Source organism: Equus quagga, chromosome 3 (genome assembly GCF_021613505.1).
Source record: "Equus quagga isolate Etosha38 chromosome 3, UCLA_HA_Equagga_1.0, whole genome shotgun sequence".
NCBI classification, from domain to species: Eukaryota; Metazoa; Chordata; class Mammalia; order Perissodactyla; family Equidae; genus Equus; species Equus quagga.
Genome location: NC_060269.1, coordinates 93,769,349 through 93,786,904, shown reverse-complemented (window position 1 = coordinate 93,786,904; position 17,556 = coordinate 93,769,349). Strand labels below are relative to the sequence as shown.

At 41.7% G+C, this 17,556-nt stretch overlaps 1 protein-coding gene across 3 annotated transcripts in view; it reads left to right on the top strand.

Moving 5' to 3' along the window:
* The first annotated feature begins 6,925 nt into the window (after nt 1-6,925).
* The window catches only part of BMP2K (BMP2 inducible kinase), a 117,056-nt gene continuing 106,425 nt past the window's right edge, over nt 6,926-17,556 (top strand). For 2 of the 3 annotated variants that reach the window (XM_046656328.1, XM_046656327.1), the window contains exon 1: nt 6,926-7,241. In XM_046656328.1, coding sequence (XP_046512284.1) covers nt 7,073-7,241 — 169 coding nt within the window. In that variant the 5' untranslated portion in view covers nt 6,926-7,072. Of the gene's footprint in view, nt 7,242-10,798; nt 10,818-17,556 lie in introns of those variants that run through there. The other variant, XM_046656329.1, reaches the window with a different exon arrangement.

The following is a 17,556-nucleotide window of genomic DNA, read 5'->3' as shown; positions in this document are numbered from 1 at the left end:
GGAACTGGGAAAAACCTTCCTGGAGGAGGTAAGTTAAGTTGAGAAAGCTGTATACCTCTAACATGGGTGAGGAGGAGGGAAAGATGGTGTTCACGGGCAGGGAAGCAGCAAGAGCAAAAGGAAAAGGATATTTTAGTATTTTAGCCAGTGGAAAAGAAATCAGCCTCCTACAGCAGACTTGTTTTGAGGGGTGGGGACCAGACTTTCATTATAGCCTCAGGCTTTGCTTTTAGATTTACTTCAAGTTTCAGAGTTCCTATCTCTCACTTATCTTTCTCTTGTTGATGACATTCATCACGGCATTCTCTTCCTCATGTTGTCCTGATTTTCCCCTATGTTTAAGTTTTCCACTCCAGAATCAGAATATTCGTTCTTATAGTTCTATACACTGAGCAGTTTCCCATTTCCTGTTTTTTTCCAGCCACCTGCATTTCTTCGCTTAAGACCGGCAGCAAAGATGCAGGAAGCCATCTTGGTTTAAGTTGGTCAACACACTTGAGTTCCACAAATGTTTATTTAGCACTTACTGGGGGACAGGCATATACAGAGATGACGCGGCCATGGTTCCTGCCCTCCTGAAGCTTTCAGCCAGGCAAAGGCTCTTTCCTGCTCCGAGTCTGCCTATATTGTCATGTACTACAATTGCAGTTTAATATCTGCCAAAGTCTAAAAACATAAAATAAATGATAAATGCTAAGAAGCCTAAAACTCACCCCAAATAAGAATCAATACATTATATCTGTGAAGCACCTGTGATGAAAGGGTAGCGGGGTGGAGTAGCTTGGGTCCAGCTCTGTCACACATAGCACAACTTTGAACAAGATGATACAGCAAAAGGAAGGGGGAACTGACATTTCTTGGTTGCCTCCTATGTGTCCAGCACTGTGATTGGTATTGATGGTGTATTATCATGCTGCCCTCTGGCCCCCACTTCAAAAAACAAAAATAAAACCCATACTACCAACAAAAACAAAGTAAAAAAATTCTTCCTATTTTAAAGATGACCAAAACTCAGGTATAGATAAACTAAGAAGGTTGGGGTTTCAGACACATCTGAGATTTCAGCCTGGTCTCAAACCCCCAACTATACCACTTACTAGATTTTTGGCTAAGTTATTCATTCATTTATTTAATACTCACTATATGTCAAATACGTTGCTTGGCACTCAGTTTTAAGAAAGAAATGGCACATGGTCCCGTCCCTTCAACCTCTTACAATGCTGTAGAGGGAGACAGGCATGTAAAGAAGTCCTCGTAATCAAGCGATAGGTGTGGTTCTGGAAGTCTGTAACGAGCAGTGGGGGGTACAAATGAGTCTATTCTTCCTGGGACTGGCAGATGGCAGAGGTCAAGAAGCTTTCACAGGGGAAGTGGCTCTGGAGTTCCACATAGTCACCCACTGAGTCAGGTGATCGTGAGAAAGAACAAGACATTCTAACTTGAGTGAGCACTGGGGCCTGAAACAGCTTGGGAAGACATGAAAGTGGTTCAAAAGGTGGCAGGAATGAGAGAGCCACCAGTTAGGAGGAATAATAGCTACTTTCTTTGTCAGAGCATTGAATAGATAACAGACACACAACGTTAAGCATAATGCCTGAGACATACCAGGTGCTCAAAGGTTCCTCTTTCTTGCTCCATTTGATCATATCACCTTACAGCTCTGAAATGCCATGATTCTTACCACGCTGCATGGGTTCTTATTATATATTGGCTCAGACACCGTTTAGCATGTCATACATGTGCAATAAATAGTCTCTATCACAGTTGGCAGAAATCTGGGTAAAATAAGATGTGAATTTTGATAAAGGATTGAAGCAAAAGCTGAATTTAGCTTCAATTTCTTTTTTTCTCTCTGTCCCTCAATGGTAACTTGAATAGAGTTTTGCTTGTGTATATGTGAATGTTGTGGAAGTGTAGAGATGCAGCGTTGGTTCAACACATTGGGCCAGAATTCAGTACTTTTCCATGGGAACTGCTCACCTGCTTCCAAACCCAGAAGTGCTGTTTTCTGTCCCCAGAAGTTTCTAAGAGGATAACATCAACCGTACTGCCACGAGGAGATGTGAAGGCAATATACCATAATAGCATGACCTTAGAGCTCATCATTTCTTTTCTTTTCTTACTTTTTGGTGCGGTAGATTGTCGTTGAGCTAACATCTGTGCCAATCTTCCTCTATTTTATGTGGGACGCCGCCATAGTGTGGCTTGACAAGCAGTGCTAGGTCTGCTCCTGGCATCTGAAACTGCAAACCCTAGGCCACCAAAGTGGAGCACATGAACTTAACCACTATGTCACTGGGTCGGCCCCTCATCTTTTCTCTACAGAGCTCACAGTCAACGCAATCTCCTCCCTCTCTTTTATATGGTTGTGTCCCCCCAGCAAAAGAGTATAAACTCTTTGAAATCTTGACTTGTCTTATTCAACTTTGCCTCTCCTAGTTACCCCATATCCACAGAGCTTTACCCATTGTAGATATTCAACAAATATTTGTTAAAGTTAAAAAATACCTGGTGAATTAGAAATTAAAGATAATCTCACTTTTCATAGTGGGGTTCCCTGAGCTCAGGCAGCATACTCATATGATGTAAATGATGTGGCCAGAGGGCATAAGATGGCACCTTACCACCTCAGCCTGTAGCTGTCATACCATTTATTGTGTGTTTTCACAGAAAGTCTGCATGGTGTAGTTATTAAGGGCATGAGCTATAAAGCCATGCTACCTGGTTTTGAACCATGTTACAAGTCACAAGACCTTGGGCATGTCACCTAATCTCTCTGTGCAACAGTATTCTCATCTGTAAAGTAGGAATAATCTGAAATGCTATTTCACAGCGTTGTCATGAAGATTTACTGAGTTAATACATGTAACGTACTTTAGAATAGCACTGGTACACTGCAAATGCCCAATAAGAATTGGTTCTCATTTTACACTCGCTAAAGTTTTATATAATTGTAACTGGGAGCAGGATAGTAGCTCGGCCGTAGGAGGGAAACGCAAAGGCTGTTAAGAAGAGGGAGGGCGGGAACATATCCAGGACTGTGACTGTAGTCCTATTCTAGGACAAATACTTGTCTGGAAGGAAGATACCCCTGCCACAAAGTGTGAGCCTGAGGTGCTGTGCTGTGCTGTGTCCCTGGTGGCCGCTCGCGCCCCGCCCCCCCGCCCCCAATTCAACTGAGTGGGAGATCAAAGTGCTTCTCTTGGTGGTGAACTTGTCTACCTCTTGCAGTCCTTCTCAAAAGCATGGTCAAGTTGTAGGAAAAATTCTATCCTGGAAAAGTATTCCATGTCAAATGTGCCATTTTACCTATTAAGAACACTTGTGAACAACTTGATATTTTAAACTATACCATCAGATGGATTTTTCTTAGATGCATATAAATTTTTACAAGGTTTAGTGATGATGAGTAGTATTAACAGAGGGTTTAAATATTGGTGATATTAAAAAATCACTTGTTTTAATAATGGAGACATGAATATTTTCTTTTATTGGACTTCAGGACCTTTACTTTTTTGGAAAGCAAAGATATGGGCATTTAACTAGGTATAAAGTAATACTATTAGGCAGGGAGAATAATTATTCCTAATGGTAAAACATAATGAGGCTAATAATGACACATCATCAAAGGAAAACATTGACTTGTGAGGAAAAATGAGTATCAGGCTTTGGAAGAGATGATTTATAAAGGTAATTATGGCACTGGCATAAACCTTTTAGGATAAGCATATTTTGTTTGATCCTGTTTCGGTCTTTCTTACTTCACATATGCCTTGGAGAGTCACCCTAGTGCAATATAGATGAGGGTAAAAGTAACAAGAAAGGTTATAGTTTTCCAGTAGAAGGCAAAAATACAACAATAATCTCCCCTTTCTCCATTGTCAAAATCCTTCCTGTTTAAGAATCTCAGAATCCTTTAGTTGGCTACAATGATCTGTTGACATTATAAGGATATTGTAATGTGAAAACTTGCAAACGGAAGCAATCTTTTTTTAAAAAAGTCTTCATTATGTGGCTAGTTTCCAACTAATTTTTATACCTATAAACATTTGAAGGATTGAGATATGTATATAAAACCGAAATGTAATTTTATTTTTTAACCTTTATGAAATATTCTATATCTATGTTCTTAATGTAAGTCACCTTAATGAGAGTGTTTAAGATGGTCAGAGTCTACATTATTGATACATTTTTTTTCATTGAGGTAAAACTGACTTATTATATTAGTTTCAGGTGTGTAACATAATAATTTGATATTTTCTACAGAGAAGGGATCGCCACACCAAGTCTACTTATCATCACCCATTTTTTTTCCTAAAAATTTTATTTTCCAGCAGGAAGCCAAATTGGACGTTCTTCCACAGCCATGGTCTAACAATGAGTGCAAAACTAAAAGGTTAGAATTCTCAATATAGTTTTTCCGATGATTCGTACCTCAATTTCTGCCTACAAATTGGTTTAAAAGGATACTCATTCTTAACTCACAAAGTTGCTAGGAGTATACAATCTGACAGTTAATAATAACAGCTTGTAGTGAAAGTGTCTGTAAACGCTTGGCATTCTTGTTAGTAATACAATGTTTTTGCATTCCTATTAGTAATATGTTTGTTGGTTCTCATAGAACATTGTGAGGTTAACATTCTGTGAAGATCAGAGGATATTCAAATTTTATTACATGCTTGGTAAAAAATTAAAGAACACATTGCTTGGTGTTACCCATAATTTCTGAGAGGGGGCCTATCTATGCCTTAAACTAATGATCAACTTCCAAATCAGCAGTCAGGTTATATGGGCACATAGAAGTGATTTTCTGTACCAGAACAATGGTCGTAAATTGGCTCCCAAACTGATCACAGGAGACTTGATTCATTCTTGCGTTGGGATCAGCTGAAGTTGTATTAGGCCCAAACTTTATGTGGGCTAACTCCAGTTTTGAACTGTATGAAATGATTAAATTTCTCCATTATTCTGCTTGAAAAATTTAATTCAACTGTCGTAGGAATGGGACTTCACAGTGAATCCCCACAGTAAGGAAAATGGTCAGCTTATTTCTAAATGGAAATCCCCAATTGTCACACCACATCAATCATCTGACATATAATCTGACTTCCATTGAGCTGGAATGTTCTTTAAAGGTCAGGTCTCTGGATGAAGAATTTTAGCTTAGTGGGTTATGCAGCAAAAATGCCTAAATCCAGAGCACTGTTTTAGTGTTGGCAGAAATAGCTTCTCTTCAAATAGCAGATGGGAAGAAAAAATAGAAGATTTTAAGCTCAAAGTCTTTTGCCTAAGCACATTTTCTAACGTTTCTGCCTGTACCTCATTAAAAACTTGGATAAAGAGACAGGGGTGGGGATAGAACCATATTCACCTACTTTCATAGAAGGTGCATACCGGAGTCCTGCAGGCATAATTTACTCAGCCTATATTTAAAAAATTTGGCAAATGTCTTCTTAGAAAAAAATTCAGATTTCTGGCTCCTCTTAAAAAACTGGAACCTCTGGCCACGGTGGGCCTGTATTCATACTGGGGAAAAGCAGGGTGCTGTTGAGAAGCGGCTGCTCTCTTTTACACTTGCTCTATAATTTGCCGTTCTTTACCACTCTGGAACATCTTACACCCATGTTCATTTTGCCTGCCTCACCCCGCAGGCATTGAGATTCCTGCAGTTTATGAAATGGATGCAACGGTTTTTTCTTTTTTTAAATGGGCAAATCTCTTTGTTAAAGGAGAGGGGAAACCAATGGCTAGTTATGCTTCCGAACAGTCCAAAATCTGCCGGTTTCCAACGATCTGAACCCAACCTATTTTTTCAGAATGGCCCAAAGTACGAAACTAAGTATCAAAGGATGGACCTTGTAGTCCCAGCTCTACAAGCCAGCTGTGTGACCTTGGGCGAGTGCGTAAAGTTCTCTTGGCCAATGGCGATGGTCTGCAAACGGACTTAATACTTGTTATGAACGTTTCACACGGCTGTTGCATAGCACACAGGAGATTTTGAAAGTACTCCTAAGTAATTAATAAACCGCAAAACGCTTCCCAGCACAGGCGGCTGTTACAGAGGGCGACACTGTGGCTTTACAGGTCGGGTTACTGGAATCCGCTCTAGCTCCGAGCTGCTCCCACCTCCCACGCTCAGGGTGGGCGAGCGGAAGAAGGTTCTCACGGGAGCAGAAGGTCTGGAAAACCGGGTTAGAAATGCAGCGAGAAGTTCCTCAGCGGGGGTAAAGTTGGCGGCATTTTTAAGCCTCCAGAGTGACATACCAACTCTTAGCCAAGATGACAGACCCCGCCGCGGGGCAGCGCGGGAGCCGGTCCCCCGGCCACCTCCCTGCTGGAAGCCAGGGCCCCATAGGCCTGGCCTGAACCCTCCTGCTGGGTCCCCAGACCCGGGACCCCAGACCTTCCCCTCATCCCCAACCCCCACAATCACCTCGCCCGTCCCCCCTCCACGTGACAAGAGCCGGACCCGTCACTTCCGGCGGCGGGGGCAGCGCGCCTGCGCGGGGCGCCGGGCCTCAGGGAGCAGCTGGCAGCGGCGCCGCGCCGCCAACGGCCGCGAGTGGCGGGCGGCGCGGGTCCGAGTCTGGCGGCTGCGGCGCCGCGGGCTGCGATCGGGAGGGAGTGTGGCCCGAGAGGTCCAGCCCACTCCCCGGGGGGCCGGCCGTTCCGCCCCCTTTCCTAGCTCCCTTCCTCGTGCCCTCCTCCCGGGCTCGCGCCCCCGGCGCTTAGCGAGGCGGCGAGGGCACCCGGGGCGCTGGAGCCGGCGGTGGCGGCGCCCCCGCGCCCGGGCCCGCCCCCTCGCGCCCCGCCCCGCCCAGTCCCCGCCCTCCCCGCCGCCCTCTGCGGGAGCCGGGCAGCTGCAGCGGAGCCGCGGAGCGGGCGGCGGGGCTGGGGCCGTGCGCTTAGCGCGCGCGGAATGTGAGGCTCGGCGGGCCGCAGCGCGCACGGACGCTCCGCGGGCCGAGGGGCGGCGACCCCTCGCGGACGCCCCGCCGCGCGCCGCCCCGGGCGCTCGTCCTCTCGCTCGCCCTTGCGCGCGCCCCGCGCCCTCCAGCGCGCCGGCGGGACCATGAAGAAGTTCTCTCGAATGCCCAAGTCGGAGGGCGGCGGCGGCGGCGGAGCGGCGGGTGGCGGGGCCGGGCCGGGGGCCGGCTGTGGCTCCGGGAGCTCGTCTCTAGGGGTCCGGGTGTTCGCGGTCGGCCGCTACCAGGTCACCCTGGAGGAGACGCTGGCCGAAGGTACGGGCGCCCGGGGAGGCTCGGGCAGGCAGGTGAGGGAGGGCTGGGGTGTGGCGCTGGCTTCTCCCGGTCCTCGCCCGCTTCTCCTCGCCTTCTCGGCTTCCTCTTCTCCCCTTCTGCCCTCGTCTGCGGGGCCCGCGGGGACTCTTAGAGAGTAGCTCGGGCTTTCCTTGTTAAGCCGGCTTTTCTCGCCGCTGGCAGCTCCGACCCCTGCACAGTTGTCTCATTGCGAGTTTAAGTCATTTTTCAGTCCTTCCCTAGTCGAGGAAATAAATAGAAAACGTCCTAGCGAGTGATGTGGTGCCCTGATTGGGCCAGTGACTCATGAGAGGGTCAGATCGAGCAAGATTGAGGCTCTGCCCTGCCAGCTGTGGCTCAGGCGGGTGTCATGCGTTGGCCTCTTCCTCCGAGTCTGCACCCGCGCCGCAGGGCACGGGACCCTGCAGCCCCTGGTGTCGAGCCTGCGTTTGCTCCTGCTCTGTCATCAGTTGACAAACAATGTATTTCTGTGTGTGCGTGTGTTGGAGATGGTACTTTGCCCCAAATTCAGTTAGAATGTTGCTTTGGGGTAAACTTGAAGTCCATTTATCTTTGTTGTTTAGAATCTTCTTTATCAGACAAGGTGCTATTCATACTCTTTCAGTACGTCTCTGGTAGTACTTTAAAAGGTGGTGTTAAAGCAGGTTAACTTTCACTTGCAAAGTTTTGTGTTCGGCCCTTCATTATCTTTACGAGGCTATGTCAGCAGTTGCAAGTTTGCGTACAAAAAGTTTACTCCATTAAAAGAAAAGATCCTACACTTTAGTTTTGTATTTTTGGTACAACTGGCTTGTAGAAATACTGTCTCTTGTTTATTGCGTGCTTCATTGACCTTTGAGTGTTTGATTGCAGAATGATATTACAAAGTAAATACTTTTTAAAATTCGTAAGAAGTAATTTGTTGATAAATGGTTCTCTTAAGTTCCAAGGGTAACAGAAAAGAAATCGAAGAGAGTGGTTTTGGTTCTCTGAAAGTCAGGCATTGTGGTTTGAAGACAGTAGACTGAGATTCCACTTGTTTTTTGAAGTGCTGCAAAGAAAAGCAAATTAATGCAAGAGAAAAATCTAAAGGTTTTTGTCGATAAAATTATCTAAAGAGAGATCTTGAATTATTCAGGGATGGATGTCCTTGTTTTGCAAGCCATTGCTCCTAATAATGAGCCTAGCCTAACCTTGGAGAGATGAGAGGAGGATCCCTAGCTTCTGAAAAGAATGAATGTATGGTGATTGGTCTTGATAGACAGATTTACTATGCTGTAGAATTTCCGAGCTCTTTATTATATATGAATTTCACGGGTTGGTTTAGGTTCCGTTGTAGGTTTTAAGAAGACATAGCTATTAACTCACATGCTGTACTTCTGTCTTTGAGTTGTAGTAACTGATTGAAGTGTGGCTTGAGTAGTATTAACGCTCACTTAATTTCGCAAAATCCCAGATGGGTCTTTTATTTAATAGAAAGAAGACATAGACTTTGGATTTGTAGCTTCTATCACGGCTCTAAGCATATTCTGTCATCACCCTAATCAAGTAATTTTCAATAAAAAATAAGTAATTTTGGAAAATGAAAATAAAAGTGAATTTAAAATGGGGAGTGCTCTCTCAACTGCAAAAAAATAATGTTTTTTCAAGCACTAATGTCACTGTTAGAGTGTTCCACTGACTTTTGCCATAGATTTATCATTTCTCTTCCAAAAATTCTCTTTAAAAAATTATCTATCTCTGGAGGGGAGGCGAAGGCCTAGGTTTTCTTCCATTGTGTATTTCTCTTCACACAGACAACTGAAATTGTCTATCCTCAGTTTACTTTTTGATCCTGACAATTCTTATTTCAGATGCTTTGTCCTCTCTCCTTTCTAAATAAGTAGTGCCACAATTTAGATAAGATGTTTAAGCACAAGTATGATTCACATTCAATAATTGACAGATAAATTTGCCCAGTTATAAGATTAGGGCAAGTGCTTGTGCAAAGGCATTGGAGTTTAGAGTACCTGAACTGGGGAGAGGTAAACCATTAGTGCGAAAAGGGGTAGAAGCAAAGACAGACCAAAAAACAAACCTGGGAGAGTTTACATTTTTTGCTTTTGGTCAGTGTTTTTTAAACAGGGCCAAGACCCTATAGATGCTGTGCCCTGAGGCGTTTTTGCTGTGCTCCTGCAAACACAGGCAGCTTGCTCAGAATGACCTCTGCAGTATCTTTGAGTCTTCAGTAAATCTGGTGCGCTCTCCCCCCCCCCCACCCCGTATATATGTATATTTGATTCTCATTATTCACGGTAGTTCTGTTCTGTGAAGTCACTGTGAACAGTGAATTAGTGAATACTGAACCATTGCTCCTAAGGGAAATACAGGATTTGGGTACTACAAAGCCTCTGGTCACAATAATTTGGTAACAATGTGGCAATCAGTACATAACCTTGTTTTATGTGTCTGTGTTTCTGTTTACAGATACCTTATTTAATATATATTGTTGACTCATTAACATTGAACTGATGGTCAACAGCACGATAACTCATGCCTAAACAAAGCTTGTCTAAGACGTGTATTTTCTTTGTAAGGGACTCCACAGCCTTCTTGCGCTTAGCAACACTAGACAACACTTTGGCACTATGTTTTGGGGGACATTTTAAACAACGAAATCACCAGTAAGAAGCACAAAAGTGAGAAAAACATGACACTAAATAGACCTTGAAAAAGGTGCTTGTTTACAGTGTGAGAGCTGAAACAAGAAGGCAGAACGTCCCCTTGTTGACACCAGCTAGCCTACTCAAAATTTACCCCGTTAGGCACATGTCTGCAAATGACCTTGAAAGTGCCACTGTATTGATTTTGGGGTATTGTATTGATTTTGCGGATACAAATAAATTTTAGCAAGTAGGTGAGTTTACAAATATGGAATCCTCAAATAATGAGGATCAAAAATATATATATATATGTATGAATCCATATGTGTATGTTTATATATACATGCACATACATATTTATATACTATATATATTTAGTTAAAAAATAGAATCCCAGGGGTATACTTACGTTGTGTGTTATAACGAAACTGTTGGGAGTAGTGTCCTCTCTGAAATAATATATGCTTTGTATCATAATTTTTTCTAGTTATATGTGTTTGAAAATGCTGACAACTTGCACCTTTTGAGTTCCTGCTCAGAGTTTAGGGGCTGACGTCATAGTGGGACATTTTCATGGTTTTTCTTTTCTTTATTTTTTTGGTGAGGAAGATTTGCCCTGAGCTAACATCTGTTGCCAATATTCCTCTTTTTTTTTTTTTGTCTTGAGGAAGATGTGCCCTGAGCTAACATCTGTGCCAATCTTCCCCTATTTTGTATGTAGGCTGCCTCCACAGCGTGGCTGATGAGTGGAGTTGGACCGCACCTGGGATCTGAACCCATGAACCTGGGCCGCTGAAGCAGAGCACTCGGAACTTTAACTACTTGGCCACAGGGCCGGCTCCATGGTTTTTCTTGAAAACAATTTAGTTTCAGAAGTGCATCCTAACCAAGTCCAACTTTGGGCTGTAGAAATCAGGTAGAGCCATATGCAAATTTTAGCTTGAAACAGTGTCAAATTGTCAAGCACATATAATTCTATGTAACTTTCTATGTTTTTATTAAAACATAGGATTGGCTTTTTGATCATGTCTCCATAGGCCTTTCTTTAGTGCTAGTCAGAGGAATTTCATATTGATTGATAATGGGAAGAAGTTGGTTCTCAAGTAGGGGACTTTTTTTTCTAAATGTCCTTGATGCAAAGTGGACTTAAATGGGGAGCATAGAGACTGGGACACCATTCATAACGTGTTGAGATAATCTAATCATGAGATTTTGGGGACTGGATAGAAATGGCATGTTGAATGATGGGTAGGTAAGACTTTCTGACATGGCATGGGGGTTATTGGCACTGTCAGTAGTTGGAGGTCAGGAATTTACTACAGAGGTCTGTAAAAGAAGCTCAGTAGTTCTCTCAGAGTTTACTGCTTGGATTGGGGTGAGTGGATTTAGGCTAAGAGTTAACCAATTCTCATTGTTAATTTTACAGGAAGATAGTAAAATAAATCTGATTTTGCAATATAAATCAATAGGAAAATGAAGGACTTAAGCATGCTGTTTCATTGGCAGAAAATCATCTGTGGCTACCCAATAACTTGTGAGTTAAAGTCTCTGAGAGAGGACAGAGAGAGCAGAAGAAGGGGGAGGGTTTAACAAAAAATATCGACAACTGTTACTACTCCGTAACTATTTATTAAATGCCTTTTGTGTGCCAGGCTCTGTACTAGGTGCTGTTTATGCAGTGGAGAACAAAGCGGATCTTTCTCTGATCTTATGGAACTAAAGTCTAGTATGGAAGATAAATGTTAAACAAACAAAAATCATCAAGTTAATGTAGTTTACAGTTTTGATAATTGTCATGAGAAGAAAGCACAGGGTTTTCTGAGAGAATAACTGATTCAGTTTATACTGGAGGATCAAGGAAGGCCTTTTTTGATATTTTACCGGTAATCTGAAGTATGAGAAAAGTTAGGTAAAGGCAGAAGTGAGAAGGTGGGGGTGGTGTGGAGTATGTCATGAAGAGAGAAGTCTGTATGTGGGAAAGAGTTTCAGGAACTGAAATATGCCTAGAGCTGTGGACAGTAGTGAAAAAATCACATGGACTAAGGACCCAAGATAATTTTGGAGACATGACCAGGATCCAGATCTTTGTATACCACATTGAGGGTGTTAGATTTTGTCTGAAAACGCAATGGGAAGCTACTGAAGGTGTTAAATTTGGGCAGTGACACACTCTGATTTGTATTTTCACAAGATCGTTGTGATTGCTATATAGAGACTGATTGGGAGGTGTATAAATTGAATGATTAGTTAAGATGATGGCAGTCGGATGGAGACTAATGTTATAATGCTTGAATGGGAAGACCTGGTGGTAGATTGGATGCGGGGGGAGTGTTGTATGCAACTCTTGGATGGAGGTACCATTTGCTGAGAGGAGAAGCGTAGAGAAGGAACAGAGTTTTTCAGAGGGGCTGGGAGGATGTCCAGTAGTTCCAGACATGTTTAGTTGAGATATCTGAGGAAATGAATGTCAGATGAGAAGTTGAGTACATGGTCTGGTACTCAGCAAAGGTGGCTGGGCTTAGAGACAGGTATTTCTGATTAGTAAGCATTTGGCTGTTATTTAGGCCCTAGGAGAGCATGGATGTGGGGAAAGAGTGTAGAATGAGAAGGGGAAGGCTCTCACTGAAGAACTCCTGGTCTTAAACATTAGCGTTCATCGGAATCATTTGGAGGGCTTGGTAAACCACAAATTGCTGAGTCTGACCCCCACAGTTTGATTCTGTATGTCTAGGAGGGGCCCATAATTTACGTTTCTATCAACTTGCTCGCTGATGCTGATGGTGTTGGTCCAGGAACCATACCTTGAGAACCACTGATTTACAGTAGGCAAAGATTAAAAAGTTGCTGCCAGAGACTTATGAGAATACAAGGAGAATCTGATGCCTTGAAACTCGAGAGTGAAGGAGAGGGAATGAACAGTTGTGTTGCCCAGAAGCCATCTTACTTGATCACATTTTTTGGCCAGGTGCTCATGATTATACATGCTCAGTCCTCAACCTACCTTTTAAATCTTAGCTCTGGTTATTTCCTAATAATACTCTGCTCCAGCCACAACGTGCTCCACTCCCTGTTGTTCTGTGACTGAATCTGGTATTTGCCTTTTGCCTCAGTAATCCTAGCTCCCTGCCTGCTGGTTATGATCACTCCCTTCTTCCTGTGGACATTATAGCTATTTGCTTTTTTCCCTCCTTATCACATTTAATCTTTTGTCTTGAGATGTAAGCGCTTGGAAACACTAAGGTGGTTATTATTGCTCCTGACTCATCTCCCCTAGCAGATAGTAAAATTCTTGAGGCTAGGAGGACTCTGTATTAACTGCTTTTGTGTGACACAGATTGCCCCGCTATATCAGAGACATTCAAATACTTTTCAAAGGAAGCGATTTTGACTTTTTTTTTTTAAACCAGATGGAGTTCTTCAATAGAACTTAAGACCTAATTTGCAAATTGAAAAGCACCAATGGAGGGTTCTTCAGTTCTTGTCCCATCAAGGGTCTTCCCCCTAGGCCACAGGACCCTGAATTTTCTACTTTGGTGAAGACGAAGTTTGAGGACAAAGTTTCTTTAATGCAAAATGTCATTTCAATTTTAGTCTCCTTGAAACAGCAAAGAAAGAAACTCCTGGATGCTCCTTATACATCTTTCTTTATTGACATAGTTTTCTTTATTTAGTAAAGGTGGCTGAGTTCAAAGAAGTGTTGTCACATGCAATTATGAAATTGCTTTATATTCTACAGTAGATTTTGACAGGCTTTTTGGATGGTGAGCTTTCTGAGGGCAGGGTATTATTTATCTCTGTTCCTGTCCAGCATTTTTGTTGTTGTTGAGTTTAATTCTCAGAAAACACTGTTTCCTTTTCTATAACATGGGGTTAACATCTATTATGAAGATTAACAGATAATGTGATATTAACAAGATAATATGTGACAATACCTAACAGTACAAGACAAATCTCTCGATAAATATGGGTCAGTTTTAAGTTTAGATTTGGTTATAAGCTTTCAGTGAGATCTGATTCTGGAATAGTGGTAACTTGCTTTTACATTAGGTATTACATTTATCCTGGACTAAGTATCGCATTTATGTTTGTAAAAATTTTGAATCATTTTAATTAGATAGTTGTTATATGGCATTCAGCCGTATGTGATTTTTAAGTTTCAATTAGCTGTATAGGATTTTGACCTTGATAGCAGCATATGCTTTCACAATAAAATGAAAGTAATTTGCAGCAAAGGACATTACATAGAATCTTGTTAACAGGTGCTCCTCTTTTGGGTTGGTAATGTCATCACTGTAGGGGTAGCTCCTAGGATGCAATTTTGATTGTTCTCTGATATATTTTCTGTAGAGGTGGCAGTTTTATTCAAGAACAAGATATGAACACTAAAAGAATTCCCAGTTTTCAATATTTCAAGAAATATCGTGGAAATTATACATTTATCTCCAATAAAGGTGCTAAATTGCACTAACATGTCATATTTTTGCTTTTAGCTGGGTCAACTTTGTGTGGTTAATACTGATATTCTCATTCTGGGCAGATCAGAAAGGTTGTCTTTGATTATTTTAAAAATAATGGAAATAAATTAATATTATTAGTATCTTTCCATCATTGGGTCCACAGGAGGGAAAAATAGGAAAGGTCCTTGATGTTGTTAATGTTAAGGAACATACTGGAAGGTAGAATTGATGTTCATCTTTACATTGATTCTGCATTTTCTTTAGTGTTCTTTACTAGCCTTGTACATTATCTTGTTTTTTTTCACCTTGTCTCTCCCATTTTTGTTTTTGTCAAAACTTGAAGTAGAACATAAACATTTATTAGAACACCTTTGGTAGCTATCAAAATGATTAAAGCCTTGACTTGGAATTCTGAAACTGAGTCCTGAATGGCAGTTTCAAAGCTGTGCAAAGCTTCATCTGCAAGAGGTTGAGACTGCTTATTCCTTGGATTTATCCTGCATCCATTTGGTGAACTGTTCATCTACCCACAAGCTTACTATTTTTAGGGAACTGAGTTGGAAAGTTGAGTGGTTAATGCCTGAACTGGTTTAAATAGTTGGGCACTTAGTTAATTTGGAGATTTTCTGTCTGTGTTTCATCTTTACGGATGAAATCAGTCAGCACATTTCTGCTAACAGTTTCAAGTCTCTCTGCAGGAAAGTGGTTGTCGGCCTTTCCACAGAGAGACTTTGTTTTTTGGAATTTTTGGTTTGTCCTAATCTTGTAGAATTCCAACTACATTAAGGCCTTAGTTTGGGATGTAGCCTTTAGAGAGGCATTTTGCTATGGATATTATTTTGAAATACGAAATTGTTGCTACTAGTTTGCCATTTTTTTTAAAGATTGGCACCTGAGCTAACAGCTGTTGCCAATCTTCTTTTTTTTTTCCTTCTTCTCTCCAAAGCCCCCCAGTACTCAGTTGTAGATTCTAGTTGTGAGTGTCTCTGGTTGTGCCGTGTGGGACGCCCCCTCAGTGTGGTCTGATGAGCGGTGCCATGTCCGCGCCCAGGATTTGAACCGGTGAAACCCTGGGCCACTGAAGCAGAGTGGGCGATCTTAACCACTTGGCCACGGGGCTGGCCCCTAGTTTGCCCATTTTAACATTTTATTAAATCTTTGGAATAGTGCCTTCTTGGAGATAATTACTAAAAAAAAGAAAAAGGCAAAACTTGGAGTTGGGCCAGTTGCTAATCACAGTTATGCCACTAACTTGCATCGTGACATTTTGACCTCAGTTTCCTCAAGAAAAAAATGAAGTAGATGAAGATGGACCTGTAACATCTTTTTCCGTTTTAGCTTTCTCTGATTCTGTCTGTATAACTGATCGCTCTTTCCGATAAGAGAGGGGCCTGGGAAAGGAGGGATAACGATGAGCAGTCTTAGGATTGAGACCATAAGGGAAGGATTGTATTTGGTCATTATGCATTTGTGTGCTTTGGCAAGCTTCAGTATAGGTTAGCAATTTATTTTTTATCCCACAGTATAAAATTATTTCTTACTCACTGGGAAAAAAAGTCTTTTATAAGAAGTTGCCTTTTGTGGTAACCCTTGAGATAAGGGCATGGGTGCTCAAATAAACTTGTGTGGCATTTCAGAGTACTGTTTAGTTTCAAAGGATATGCCACCTTAATTGCTTCTTCTGTCATTTTACTAATTTGTATTCTCCAAGTGACTCATTTATAATATATGTATTTTGGAGGGTATCTGGAAATGAATGTTCTTGCTTTTCAAGTTTTTATTTGGAAAGAATTTATGAGGAAGGGTTATGGCAGTACTTTCTCTGAGTGAATGTTAGAAAGTTTACCCGTGATATGTGTGAAAATTAGTTACTTTTTGTTTCCAGTGCTGTCATCTCTAGTTTGGAAAAAGTTACCGTAAAACAATTGGATGGCAACCATATTTGACAAATCCGATTGTTCAGTTGATATTTGGGAGCAGGTTGGGCCTGTTCTTCCAGTTATGTCCCTTTATAAAAACTAAGTAGAAAGAGACATTTGATGATAATGTAGGTGCAGCATTATCTAAATGGATGAAAAAAATACTACCAAATTTATTTTTGGATTTCTAGCCTGTTTCATTTCTGTTGTGATTACACAAATAGTACATCTTTGTTTTGTGGGTACTGCATTGCTCTTCTTATTAGGTATGACTCTCAAAAATGTTCTAGCCTGAGTTCCCTTGACCCACGTCATCTTTAAAGAAAGCCACTACCGTGGGACAGAGAAAACAAGCTGAACAGGCCTAAAGTATGTGCTTTGAGTACCTAATCTTAAGTAACAATATTGGAAATGGTTGACTGGCTATGGCTTTCTCTTGAGTGGCTGACAATACCAAGGCTTAATAGGATAACCGGTATCTAAGAGAATGAGAGATTAGGAAGAAGGGGATCTTATCTCCTTAATGCTCTGGGGGAAGGAAACACATGATCATTACTTTGGGAGACCACTCTAACTAGTCTGTGTGATATTGGAGGTGCTCATTTTCCAGGTTAGAGAGACACTGAATTTTCTTTTGGATCAGGAAATTTATAAGCCTAGCATAGCAGATCAGAGGGTAGCACAGTGAGTCTTTATGCAGTTTTGTTAATAACTGATCATTATCACCCTCAACATTCTTCTCTTCTTTCTTTGGTTTCCTGGAAGAGAGGTTTCCAGCACAGCACTTCCCCTGCCTAATTGCTCTGTTTACTTATTTTCCTTAATTTTTTGTGGCTGGGTCATTGTTAGGGCTGGCTGGAGCTTTTTACACTCTTAAGTATTCTCTTTTGAATGAGATTGTTAGTGGTTAGTTTAAATTTTACTATTCATTTTGGAACCACAGATATTAGTACTAAAATGACTTACACATAGTACAGTAAAATATTTTACTTAATGAATGTTGTCAGGACTATTTTTCTAGGGAGTGGGGTTATGCATCACTGGCCATGACCCACTTTTTCATCCTCTGGCCTGCGTAACAGAATGTCTCCTACTGAATGTTAGTGGTCTATTCTTTGTATACAAAAAAATAATGCTACTGACTCATGATCAGTAGGACATGTGTTTTGAGTAATTTTCCAGAAGTAGGAAGTGTCTATGCTCAGCTGTGTATAGGCTTTTAATGGTCTCTTCTGTGATCAGTAACAGAAGTTTGTAAGATAGTTAACTGGTGTTATAC